This window comes from Gordionus sp. m RMFG-2023, chromosome 1, assembly GCF_954871325.1.
Source record: "Gordionus sp. m RMFG-2023 chromosome 1, tfGorSpeb1-WG-v2, whole genome shotgun sequence".
In the NCBI taxonomy this organism is placed as follows: domain Eukaryota; kingdom Metazoa; phylum Nematomorpha; class Gordioida; order Chordodea; family Parachordodidae; genus Gordionus; species Gordionus sp. m RMFG-2023.
Genome location: NC_088775.1, coordinates 25167227 through 25182142, shown reverse-complemented (window position 1 = coordinate 25182142; position 14916 = coordinate 25167227). Strand labels below are relative to the sequence as shown.

At 25.2% G+C, this 14916-nt stretch overlaps 1 protein-coding gene across 2 annotated transcripts in view; it reads right to left on the bottom strand.

Moving 5' to 3' along the window:
- Nucleotides 1-6694, bottom strand: part of LOC135922931 (squamous cell carcinoma antigen recognized by T-cells 3-like) — a 59758-nt gene extending 53064 nt beyond the window's left edge. For both annotated transcript variants that reach the window (XM_065457467.1, XM_065457466.1), the window contains exons 1-2: nucleotides 6580-6694; nucleotides 6439-6540 (exon numbers count right to left, since the gene is read on the bottom strand). In XM_065457467.1, the coding sequence (XP_065313539.1) occupies nucleotides 6439-6540; nucleotides 6580-6678 (201 nt within the window). In that variant the 5' untranslated portion in view covers nucleotides 6679-6694. The remainder of the gene's footprint in view (nucleotides 1-6438; nucleotides 6541-6579) is intronic.
- Between the last annotated feature and the right edge of the window lie 8222 nt (nucleotides 6695-14916).

The following is a 14916-nucleotide window of genomic DNA, read 5'->3' as shown; positions in this document are numbered from 1 at the left end:
TTTATTTTATTTTTTTTTATGTCATCTTCCAATATAAAACCTGGGCGAACAATTGATCAGGAAACTGTGAATATTATAGAAAAATTTTACTCCTCTGATGAAGTTAGCCGCGCGATGCCCGGGAAAAAGGACTATAAATACATATCAAAGGGAAAAGGGAGCAGTCTCAAAAAAGATAAATTTTAATCATTTTAAAAGAATTATATGAACGATTTAAAGAGATGCACCCGATAGTTAAAGTTGGATTTTCTAAATTTGCAGATTTACGGCCAAAAAATTGTATTCTGGCTGGATCCAGTGGAACACACAGTATGTGTGTTTGTGTAATTCATCAAAATTTTAAGCTTATGTTTGCGGATGGTAATTTGGCAAAACTATTAGCTAGGCCAGAATATCCATTACATAACTATAAAAATATTTTAGCCCAAGCAATATGCAATCCAGCCCTCCCTATATTTTATTTAGAAGATTGTAACTATTGCTTATTCTCAATTAAATAAAAATTAAATGATGTATTTACCCAAAATGATATAGATCATATATCCTTTAAACAGTGGGTATCTGTTGATAGAAGTAATCTAGAAACAATAACAAAATCTTCTCAGGAATTCTTAATTTTTTTTTTAGAAAAAATTCCACCGATGCTACATCATTCCTTTATCGCTACCAATCAATCATCATATATTTCAAAACTTAACTTTTACAACCAAATGAATTTATGATAATTTGTGATTTCTCTGAAAATTATGCATTTATAATCCAAGACGCTGTTCAAGGATTCTACTAGAATAACAATCAAGCCACTATCCATCCTATGATAGCATATTATTATAGGGTCATTCCATGTCAAATGAGCAAAAAAATCAAGATTTTCGGCCGACCCCTTTCAATTTTGATAAAAAGTTGTAGACTGGTTATATATCTTTCCATTAGATTATAAACAAAATTTTAGCGCATTAGCAACTATATTAGCGGAGATAATAGGGGTTAAAGGTCCAAAAAACGCCTTTTTTTCCTTTTTACTGATGTTAAATAATTAGTTTTTAATTTAAAACTAATTATGATCAAATATTGAATTTAATATCAATAGCTAAGTTAATAATTGATAATTATGGCGAAAACATCAAAAATAATTTTTTTTAAAATATGGGTCATCTTATGGTCAGTTGAAAACTTGAAATTAATATTTCGAAATGTATATGATCTCCGATTTTTAATTTTTTTAAGAAATATTATCCGTTTACTATTTTTTTAATAATTTCTTTAACAATTAGCATGGCTGGATATTTATTTAAAAAAATATTGCGATTTTTATACTTTAAAAAAAATAGATGGCGCTATATATAATAGTTTTAATATGTTAAAATTCATTTTTTTTATTGATTAAAAATATTTTAATGTATAATATATCATAAAATTCGATTATATAACTTTGTAAACCTTATTCCTCTGAGATATTCACAGGATAAAAAATTTTAATAATTTTTTTAATATTTCAATGTAAATTAAAATAATTAAAAAATCGGACTAGCACACGAACAAAAAAGCAGGATTAAAGGGGTGCAGGAAAATTATTAAGGGAAAAATCGAAAATCACATTAATTACCAGGCCTACCCCCAACCCCCTATCCACCCTTTCCCCAGACTAAGTCATACCCATTAAGACCAAGAATGTTATGAAATTGTCATTATCTTACATTATTAAAATAACCAGAGATAAAGAAAATTTCAAAGATTTTAAAACCTTAATTATGTGGTAATATCAGAGTCACTTCAACATGATGTTATTGCAGTACATTTATACCAGACTAAAATGATAAAGTTTTTGATCAATCAATTCAACAAAAAGCCAAACAAAATATATTACTGCTCTGACGGATCATCTGCGATATAAAAACAGAAAATTTTTTATAAATCTATGTTATCATGAATCAGATTTTGGTGTAGCAGCTGAATGGCATTTTTCAGCTACATCCCATGGAAAAGGTCCATGTGACGGCCTTGGCAGAACATTAAAATGATTAGCAGCACGTTTAAACCTTCAGCGCATCAGTTCTGGCCACATTTTAACGCCAATTGATTTATATCAATTTGCAAAACAAAACATTCCATCAAATTTTACTTATATAACAAAAGAACAATACAATTTGCAAGAGATTAAACTTCGGGAAAGATTCAGTTTAGCACGTCCCATTCCAGGAACTCAGGAAATACATGCTGTATTTCCTTTGAGTTTAAGTAAGCTTAAATCAAAAATATATTCATATGCAGAGGACTTTCATATTAACATTATCTCAAATGCTAATAATTTGCCTATTGCCGATAATTTGTTTTTTGCCGATATTAAAGGATTCGTAACATGTGTTTATGACGATTGGTGGCCACAGTACTAAAAAATAATGAAATTACTTAGGAGATATATATCCTTTTTACCAGAGTTGTTAAAGTAGCAGCGCGCTATCTTTTTTGGTAGCTATAGCTAATAGCGGCTACTTTTTTTGAAATTATTTAATTTTTTAGCGTGCTACTTTTAAAAAATATAATGAATGTAAGTATAAGCATGAAAATTTAAATATAATACCATAATTAATTATAATTTTTATGATTTATTATTTAATTTTGAAATTGAAATATATTTTCAATTTGTATTATAAATCTAAATCACCTGTTAATAATTTAAAATGGCATCGCATACGGTTCCAAATCGTTGAAAGTGATTTAGAGTCAGACAATGATATTATGGAAGATACTAGGGAAAAAAATGATATTCATAGCAATACTTTCCCATTCCCTAGATTTCAAAAAATTTTCAAGATAAATATTAAAACAAAAACTGACTTCAAATTTATATGTTTAAAATGTAAAAAAAATATTTCCTCAAATCAATCCAGTAGCTATAACCTCAAGAAACACCTAAAGGTAAATTATCATTTTTACATAAAATAATAATATTTATTTTAAAAGACTGTTCATGCTAATAGTTTTAAGGAAATTGAACAACATTTAAATAACTTTGGCATAGGTGAATCTACATCCAAAAAGACTAATTCCATTCAGACAAAATTAATTAATAATACAAATGCCAATATTTCTCAGAAATTAACTGATAAAGTTATTGTGGATTTTATAATTGATACAGTTCAACCAATGTCCTTGGTTGATAATCCATCATTTACTATGATGATTAAAACTTTATCACCTGGTACAATTATTTTATGTCGCCAGACACTTGTGAATAAAATAGCAAATAAGTTTAAAGTGATGAAAGATGCTTTAATAGTAGAATTATCAGAGATATCTCATATATGTACCACGGCTGATAGTTGGACACAACAATGTATATAAGATTAAATAATCACTTGCCCTCAAGTGCTAGTGTCGAGATTATTTAGTAAGGCAAAACTGATACTTTCTGATCGTCGCTCTAGACTTGGGGATGATAATATTGAAATGATTTTATCATTAAAATTCAACAAATTACCATAAATATTTAAAATTTATTACATAAATTTTTTATGTTGATTTTTATATAATATTTACTATACAATTACATTATATGCAAAATAAAAAAAAAATTGTTTCTAAATTTTTTTTTATAAAAAGTAGCCTAAAAGTAGCTAAGGCTACTTTAAATATTAGCTAATAGCGAGCTACTTTTTTTGACAAATAGCGATAGCAGTAGCGTGCTAATTTTTTGACAAATAGCGATAGTGGTAGCGCGCTACTTTTAAAAGTAGCGATTAACAACTCTGCTTTTTATATCCCCATGGACCATCACAATCCTTCTTTTACCCCACAATTGAGGAAAAGATTTGGTTACCCATTAATCAAATAATAACGATAGTAGATAGTGAAGTATATAAAATTTTAAAATATGTTTATTTTACAATATAGCGTCCAAATAAAATAATATCTGTATAAGCTGCCTGCTTACATATCGCCCCAGGACATCATTCTAGATTATACTCAATTGATTTTTTAGTTTAAATCACAATACTATATTCATATTTTTATTAAAAATTATATATTATAAAAATATTTTAATATAACGCCATCTGTATTACATTTTTTTATTTATAAAAATTTTATTAAATCGTTTAATATAAAGGTAATAAACATTTTTAGTGAATATTAACACCCAAAAAAATCCCTTCCTAACAATGTTAACTTTTTATTTTTACCGGAAATAAGAAAACACTTGAAATTTTTTAATTTTTTTTTTATATTTTCCAAAGTAAAATTTTAAGGGCTATAAAATGATATATAATTTGTAAATCTGTCTTAAGTATTTTTTAAAAAACACGATTTAAAGAAATCACGCAAAATCACGCACTTCGCGATTTTCGACTTTGAAGGCGTATATCTTTGAATCTGGTTGAGCTAGCACTCTGAAATTTTGATTTTATTAACATTTACAACATAAATAACTATAAGATTGATTCTTTCAATGTATTACAAGATCAAGCGAGAAATTTGTGAGGGACATTTACAGCAGTTAAAGCTACTTAAAGATAATTTTAGATTCTTATTCAATATACCAGAATTAATAACTGCAGCTGAAAAGGCATTTTTTAAAATAATTATGAAATATGCTTAGGTAAATTGTGTTTTTTAAGGGGCCATCAGATTAATTTTTGGCCTGACCCATCAAAAGTCTCAGCACTGTGTTGCATAGTATATCTTGATAGAAATAAATAGGGCTGTGCCGATCCACATATTTTTCACTGACCCAATCCAATATTTTCCGATATTGCTTCAAAACCAATCCGATACTGATCCGATAATTATACTGATTTTTAATCACCCCCATTTGAACCAAATGTAATTAAGAAATCAATATTTTTTATGTAAAAATCAAATTATGAATTTAATTTAATTTTTCTATTTCTACAATTAAGACTATAATAAAAAATATATATTTAATAATATATACATTTTATGTTGGTATGAATTATAAAATTGTAATATTTAATATATAAAATTATAATATATTAGATTTTTTTAATAAATATGAGAGCCTCTAGATTTTCTGGGAGTAAGCTTCTATGATATGGACTATATATCTCCTGCCGTATTGAAGGCAGACTCAGATGATTCCTCAGATAACACATTTTGCAAAAATTATCTTTTGTAAAATATTTCCATAATTCAGATACCATATTTAAAAAAATTCTTTTATTTAAAGTATAAATAAAAAAATTGGCGTTATTTAAAACATTTAAAATAAAATAAATAAAACTTTGGGTGTTCCTTTCTATTTTTATAAAAAAAAACTTTTAAAATACTATAAATACATTTTAAAAAAGAAATAAAATTTAAAAAAATAATTTAGAAAATATTATAATAATGTAAAATAATACATAACATAAAAAACAAAAAAAAGAAAAGAAAAGTAAAAAGATCAGATCGGGTCAGTTTTTTACAGGTATCAACCTGTTCCGATATTTTCGGAAAACGCTAAATATCGGTACCGATCCTTAATATCGGAACAGCCCTAGAAACAAAGAATGACGAATTATGTTAATAACAAATTAAATGTTTGAAAATACAATGTGAAAATTAAAGTTGCTCAAATAAATATAGGGTGCCAAAAATAATATTAGAGTATCAGATTTTTATTTTAAAAGTTCTAAGCACCCCCCCCCTCCCATTCTAAAGCAATTAAAATTGTGAGACTCATATATTATTAAAGGAAAAGTGAGCAGATTTTTGTGTTTCAACATATATTAACCTTACCCAATATCTGAAATTTTTTTAACCATATCCAAACCTAATCTAAGAGGTTGGCTTCAGAAAAATATCGATTCTGCTAGGAATAAAGCAAGATAAAGTATATAATAATGCATAATTCAATTACAGAGTAAGACAATAATAAACAAAAAAAGGTATGTCAAGCTAATTACTTTATTATAATACACCAAATTTATTGACCTAATTTATGTATGTCCAAGTATTTAACAAAAATCACATAACTATGTATTCATCTATAATATTATATAAATAACTTATGATTCCAACACTTATACTTAATAACATTAATAAGAAATTCATATACATAATTCATAACTAATTTATTCAAATTAAAATGAGAGATAAGTATCTGTGTAGGTTTAAATAATTGTTTATGTACTTAAAACATAGTAAACAAAATTAAATATAATTAGGCAGATAAAATTAATTATTTTAAAAAGTGTTGTTTGAACATACAAAAAGTAATAAATAAGTTTTATCCTGTTTACAAAAGAAAATGCAGAAAGTTTATTAGTTCCCCAATATATTTTATATATTATGATAATAATGTATTTAGTAGCTCTAAAAATTAGATTATAATTAAATCTACAATTTTTATTATATATTTTAAATAATTTAAAGCATAATTTTTAATAATCTAATATAAATCTTATAATTATCTTATTATATATATCAATATGAACTCACATTAATCCAATCTAGCCATATATCAGGCGGCAAAGGAAATATATTAGATATTTTTTTTCTAACATCTCGTAATTCTTCAAAATCGCCATTTTCTTTATAAATCTAAAACAACTTAGTTAATATAATATAAAGCTATATTACTTTGATCAAAGTTAAATATAGATCATATCGAAAAGGATTTTTATCAATTTCATGTAAAATATCTATAATTTTTTTATTAGTTTTGCTTTGTTCTTCCATTTCTTCAAAATATTCTTTAAAGGTAGGTAGAGAATCCCCTTTTAGAATTTCCATGTGAATTGCAATTCGAATAAACAGATTGAGTTAAATGACAAAAAGCCGAATATATATTTAGTAAACAGATATATTTGTAAATTTTTTTTTGGGTAAATTCTCTCTTTATTTCAATAGTTGCTGATATAATATGTTATCAAAAGTTTATAGCAAATAATAAATTTTTTTATATGGTAAAATTAATAAAGGTAAAAAAATATAAAAATATAATTGGCGAAAGAGGGTAAGGGATAAAAGAATAGAAACTAGGAAAGAGAAAGGAGAGAGAGCATAAACATAGGAGATTATTCAGTGGAAGAGATGAAACTTAGGTAGTTAGAGCGAATGATGGCGGTAGCAAGTCTTTGTCGTAAGAAAAGGGACTCTTTAGGCTGATCGGTTTTTTCCCGAATCCGTTTGCCTAATTCTTTAAAAAAACTTAGAGCTTTGCTACCGAAGGTGGTAAGAGTAGAGCAGGCGATAGGTATGAATAAGAAAGAGGGGTCTATGGAACTATATTTGATAGTTTTACGAGTTTCTGCTAGAGCGAGGGCATCGACGTTGTGGTTGGGTGGTGCATTTGGGTCAATGCAGGTGAAGTCCCAGACTAGTAGCTGGCCCCTTGACCAAGGAATCAAGGACATTCCATCAGGACGTTTTCCGTCGGATCTAAAGATGCCGGTCGGTTCAAGTCTTGATGGAATGCCTGCGGACTTGAGAGCCCGCAATATGATGTCATTGCAATTGGTGTGCCGTGGAAAACGGCCTCGGCAAAAGCGGCAATGGAGGCAATGTCAGCCCTTGCGATCGACGAGCCTTAATTTTAATCAAGAAAAGAATTATCCCTTCTTTTATTTTAAAATATATTGATAGTGGAATCAATACAATTTTTAGCATCCACTAGATTAGTACCTACTGACTGTAGATACTTATTTAGTGGATCTAATTTTTATTATATCTCATAATATAAGCTAATATAACGTAATTTATATTAACGCATTGAGATAAAAGACTAGAGGTTTTGACTGAATCATGAGTGAAAACCTCTGAATTAAGAGTTCTATTTGAAAAGTAAAATAATACTTCACCAATAGCATCAAAATTCTCATAAATAATGCGAGATGTTTATGAATGACCGTCTACCTCTGGCTAAAAGTCTCTTAAGATATGACCTGTATATTTACAGGATACTTTAAAATGTCTAGAAAATTATACAATGCATTAGATAAATTAAAAAAATTAGAAATGATAACAATTTATACCAATTTTGAACCACAATATGAAACTTGAGGTTATAGCATATAAAAGGAACTTTTTTATTAATTATTTTTTGAAGGATTTGCACTCCTCCATTTTGATCAAACATGACGTTTGCACGGTCATATACCTGGCTTATTAAATTCGTTGAATTAATATTTAACTCATGCAATCAGTAATGCTTTCAGTAGAAAGACACTGTAAATTAATAATTCCTATTAAATTTTCTTGAATTTCTCCAGATAAAAATATAGTGAATAATTATGCTCAGGTTTTGTCAATTCTGATGCATCTTTTGCCTCATCAGGTTTAAGACAAAAAAAAGGCACTCACTTTTGTTATATTTATCTGAGATATTTCAAGCACCGTATCCTCCATAATAAATATTACTTCCTTTTGAATCTGGGATGATGTATATTGGGTATTTTTGGGTATTTCATAATTTTATAAAGGGTCTTTTTGGATGGTTTATGAAACATAGCTATATATAGTCCAGAAGAATAAATTATGTTTTCATCTTTTGCAGCATCGGTAATTTTTGTTGAACCAATCCCGCGAAAAGGTAGCTCCTCTATGCTAAGAAATAATAACCAATCAAATATTGATTTAAGATATTAAAGATTATATTATTACTTTTATTTTTAAAAAACTTCAATGCACAGTTATGAAAATAAAACAAAACAATGATGAAAAATTATAATTGACATACTATATCTATATTCTATATTAAAATATATAATTAAAAGAAGTGAAATTGAAAAAATAATTTAAAATAATATATTTAGTTATGGTCAGCGGGACTTAATGACCCATGTATGGATATGATTGGATCGATAAATTTTAATTGATTTTCTTTGTCGAGGGTAAAAGCCTACTTTTGGATCACCTGTGATTAAACGTAACCTTATTACGGTTAATTTGTTGTCTTACCAAAATTGTTGTTAACTCAGTTTTCTTCATAATTCTAAAATATTCATCTCTGTTTTAAATAAATAATAATATTATGATTGAACCATAATAAATAAAATAATTATCATTGAAATAAGTACAATTTAACAAACACACATGAAAATGATAAAATATGAATGAATGATGATTTATTAAAGGATAAAAATAAAACAGGATAGAAAGAAATTTACAAACTAGACATGTTTTAAAAATATAAAAATAATATAGTAAAAAAAATTTTTTAATTGGGGGGCCGGAAATGGGAGCCGGAAAAATTTATGGGGCCCAATTTGGGGGCCAAAGATTTTTTCTGGGGGGCTAGGATTGGGTGCCAAAAATTTTTTGGGGGTACCTGCCCCCCCCCCCGGGGTCTCCCATGGCTACAGTCCTGCGTGGACGCAATTTTATTCCATATTTTTTTTCATAACTTAATTTTTTGGGTTATCTCCAATAAAACGAGTTAAGATTTGTTATTTCTTATAAAAATATTAGGACAGACCTGATTTTGTCATGATTCTCTATTAAGAGGTGTGCGTATTCACGTGTTTTTTTTGTTTGTATACTAGGAGCTAACCCGAATCAGAGATTTCCCTTTCATTTGATGATAAATTAATTAGAAATTTAACTACATCCGGGCTTGGGGGAATTTTTTTAAAACTATTGCGGACTTGGATTTGGCTTGGAATTTTTTAATATTAAATATTAGCCATAGGTAATCAGTATTATTTTAACAAAGAATTTTGATCTGGGTCTAAGTAAAAGCTAATTTAAATATATTTTACTCACAAAATATCCTCTTCAGTTGGACTTGGCCTGAAGAGGGGTGGAGGAATAAAATGAATAAAAATTGAATATGGTTTCAAATAAAAGGTAACATCTATCGTAAAAGAAGGAAGAAAATTCTCATTCCCCGTCATTTTTGACGGGCTATCTACTAGTTTAAATAATATATATTAAAATATATTAAGACGAAATAAAAAATAATATATATAATATTGAAACGTATATATAAAAATAATATAATATTCATTAAATTTCTTTTTCCTTTATAGATGTCAGTTCATGATTGTGAAGGATATTTCTTGTGTAAAGGAATATTATAACCCTTCCTTAGCCATGATGCCCATTAATTCTTAAAAACAACATTCCCAAAATTATTTTAAGCAAATAAATTTATTTAAAATTTTAAGCAAATAAATTTATTTAAAATTTTTTCAAATAATTTTGTACAATTCCGCTGACTTTTAATGAATAAATTATAAGTTTTTTTTTTTTAAATAAATGCTCATTTTAAATGAGAATTTATACGAAAGAATGATAAAAATAAGAGTTTGACTTTTTTTAAAATTTATGTTAATGAGAACAAGATTTAAAAATATGTTTAAGTATTTTGTGCTTACATAATTAGAGTCTATGTTCGAAAACAACGGCAAACCCTGTATATAAATATAATAAAATTTGATCTGTCAGATACATTCATATCTGTATCTAGATCCTTTTATCTAGATTCATTTAAAAAGTAATTTCATATATTTAAATAGTATAAGTTAACATCAGGCAAGAATATTGAAATTTTTATTTAGCTAATAAATTGATATTTATAGATGCAACTTTACTTTGTATTGTTGATTAATTTTGCGAGGTTTTACGATCTCTGGAAAGTTTATTTTGTTGATTAACCTGCCATTTTTTTTAAATAGCTAATCAGCATCTGTACAATCATTAAGAGAGGTTAAGACAGAACCTGTTATCCAAAATAAAAATAAAATAAAAATTTAAAAAATAATAATTGACTGAACCTCCATAGAGGTCACCATAGATGTTTCTTTCAAATTGATATCTAAAATACATATATATAATTTACTTCAATATAATATAATTTAATTCAAATCTGCACAACACTATAATTAAAATTTCATATGTGACTAATTAGTTCTAATTTTATTTGAATATTATATTTTATTTCAAATCTGCCCAACATTGTAATTAAAATTTCATATGACCCTTTAAAATTGAATTTACTTGAATACTGTTGAATTAAATTTAGAATAGAAGGATTTGAAGAAAAACTGTGTATATTTTATTAGGATTGGTTTAAAAACTGAGAATCACATATATATAATTGAATTAACTTGAATACTGTTGAGTTGAATTAAAAACAGAATGATTTGAAGAAATATTCTGCATACAAAACATATGATAAAATATCTATTTTTAATTTTTTTTATTTTGATATTTTTAATTAAAAATAATAAATACGCACCTATAACATGACGTGCCAATAGCATGACGCAGTTAGGTCATCAGAAAATAATAATTTGCATATTGGTCATAGACCTACCGAAAGTGAGCATAAGAGAATTATATATAGGCCCATCTACCAATTAATTATACCGATTTTTTCCTCAAGAATACCAACAAACCTTGTAACCTAGATAAAGTTAAATAAGAGGTGGGACTATATCCAGAGTTGGACAGGTCCTCCGGAATAAGAATTTAGATACAGATACCGATTCTTTATAAAAAAATGAATATTAGATATAAATACTAGTATATTTTTTCAAAATATGAAAAAGATACGAGATAAAAGTTACTTGTATCTTTGGCTAAATTAAAGTATTTTAAATACAAGATACTTTAAATTATCATTACCAATTTAATTAGAATAGTTTAAAAAAAAAATAAAATACAGTTTTTTATTATTTTTTTGTGAAGAATATAACAAGAATAAATATTTACAATAGTTAATAAAATATTTAATGATAGATTAATTATAATAATCAGGCATTTTAATATTAGTATTAGCTCATTCTTTGCCTGGATAAAAAGGTAGATTAATATTTTCAATAGGAGTTGAAATATTAATTGCAAAAGAGTATTTAAAATAGATTCATTATTTTATAAGATAATAAAATTTTTCAAATAATTTATCATTAGATGTCGTTTTGGCGTTATAACATTGTGACAATAAATAATCTTTCAATTGGAGCTGAAAGGTATTGCAGTATTATATTTTAAAAACATTACCTTAAGGATAATAATTAAGCATTTACAATGTATTTCGACTTTCTTTAGTATAATTTAAACCTCCCGTTCAATATTTGTATTCAACAACATTCGTTTCATCAAAGAAAAATAATGATCATTTTCTATATTAGATGTTAAATCTATTGGTGTTATAGTTTGAGCTTAATTATATACTCTTACATTTAGTACTTCATTGTATTTTTTTTATCATCTAATTCAATTCTTAAGTTCTTAAATGGCAAAAAAGTCTCATTATATTCATATCATAGGAAAATATTTTCTCAAAATTTTTTGCCCATACCATTTTGGGCGTAGACAATATTGTAAACTTGAATTTTTAAGATAACCTATGCCCCTTTTAATAGCATATAAATAATATACTTTAATATGTTTAACAAAATTTGTGTTGACTTTATCATTTTTTGTTTATACAGGTTTTACATTTATCCTGTACATATCTTTTTTAACTTTTATTTTAAAATTTCTATCTAAAATTTTAATTGGGATTTGTAAAAATAAAATATTTTTATAATCCCAAAAATCATAATATTTTTGACTAAACTGAGAATTGACATCATAACTCAAAAAATAATGATGGAAACTTAAATTTTTTTTCATTTTATGTTTATATGAGTAAGTTTACACAAAATGAGTCAAAAAAATAAAATATTTTTAAAATACCAAAAATCTAAATATTTTTGACTAAACTGAGAATTAACATCATAACTCAAAAAATAATAACGAAAACTAACTTAAATTTTTTTTCATTTTATATTTATATGAGTGTAGGTTTACACAAAATGAGTCATAAAAATAAAATATTTTTAGAATCCCAAAAATAATATTTTAGACTAAACTGAGAATTAACATCATAACTCAAAAAATAATAACGGAAACTTAAATTTTTTTTCATTTTATGTTTATATGAGTAAGATTACACAAAATGAGTAAAAAAATATTATATTTTTAAAATCCCAAAAATCTAAATATTTTTGACTAAACTGAGGAATTGACATCATAACTCAAAAAATAATGACGGAAACTTATTTTTTTTTTCATTTTATATTTATATGAGTATGTTTACACAAAATGAGTCAAAAAAAATAAAATATTTTTAAAATCCTAAAAATCTAAAAAATTTTGACTAAACTGAGAATTTCACATCATAACTCAAATAATAATGACGGAAACTTAATTTTTATTTAATTTTGTGTTTATATGAGTATGTTTATATGAGTATGTTTATATGAGTATGTTTATATGAGTATGTTTATATGAGTATGTTTATATGAGTATGTTTACACAAAATGAGTCAAAAAAAATAAAATATTTTTAAAATCCCAAAAATCTAAAAAATTTTGATTAAACTAAGAATGCACATCATAACTCAAAAAATAATGATGGAAACTAACAATTTTTTTCATTTTATGTTATTATGAGTAAGTTTACACAAAATGAGTCAAAAAAATAAAATATTTTTAAAATGCCAAAAATCTAAATATTTTTGACTAAACTGAGAATTAACATCATAACTCAATAAATAATGACGGAAACTTAAATTTTTTTTCATTTTATGTTTATATGAGTAAGTTTACACAAAATGAGTCAAAAAAATAAAATATTTTTAAAATACCAAAAATCTAAATATTTTTGACTAAACTGAGAATTAACATCATAACTCAAAAAATAATAACGAAAACTTAATTTTTTTTTCATTTTATATTTATATGAGTGTAGGTTTACACAAAATGAGTCATAAAAATAAAATATTTTTAAAATCCCAAAAATAATATTTTAGACTAAACTGAGAATTAACATCATAACTCAAAAAATAATAACGGAAACTTAAATTTTTTTTCATTTTATGTTTATATGAGTAAGATTACACAAAATGAGTAAAAAAATATTATATTTTTAAAATCCCAAAATAAAAAATTTTGACTAAAGTGAGAATTGACATCATAACTCAAAAAATAATGACGAAAACTTAATTTTTTTTTCATTTTATATTTATATGAGTATGTTTACACAAAATGAGTCAAAAAAAATAAAATATTTTTAAAATCCTAAACTCTAAAAATTTTTGACTAAACTGAGAATTTCACATCATAACTCAAATAATAATGACGGAAACTTAATTTTTTTTTCATTTTATATTTATATGAGTGTAGGTTTACACAAAATGAGTCATAAAAATAAAATGTTTTTAAAATCCCAAAAATAATATTTTTGACTAAACTGAGAATTGACATCATAACTCAAAAAATAATGACGGAAACTTATTTTTTTTTTCATTTTATGTTTATTTGAGTAGGTTTACACAATATGAGTCATAAAAATAAAATATTTTTATAATCCCAAAAATCATAATATTTTTGACTAAACTGAGAATTGACATCATAACTCAAAAAATAATGACGGAAACTTAAATTTTTTTTCATTTTATATTTATATGAGTGTAGGTTTACACAAAATGAGTCATAAAAATAAAATATTTTTAAAATCCCAAAAATAATATTTTTGACTAAACTGAGAATTGACATCATAATTCAAAAAATAATGACGGAAACTTAATTTTTTTTTCATTTTATGTTTATATGAGTAAGTTTACACAAAATGAGTCAAAAAAATAAAATATTTTTAAAATGTCAAAAATCTAAATATTTTTGACTAAACTGAGAATTGACATCATAACTCAAAAAATAATGACGGAAACTTAAATTTTTTTTCATTTTATGTTTATATGAGTAAGTTTACACAAAATGAATCAAAAAAATAAAATATTTTTAAAATCCCAAAAATCTAAATATTTTTGACTAAACTGAGAATTAACATCATAACTCAAAAAATAATAACGGAAACTTAAATTTTTTTTCATTTTATGTTTATATGAGTAAGTTTACACAAAATGAGTCAAAAAAATATAATATTTTTAAAATCCCAAAAATCTTAATATTTTTGACTAAACTGAGA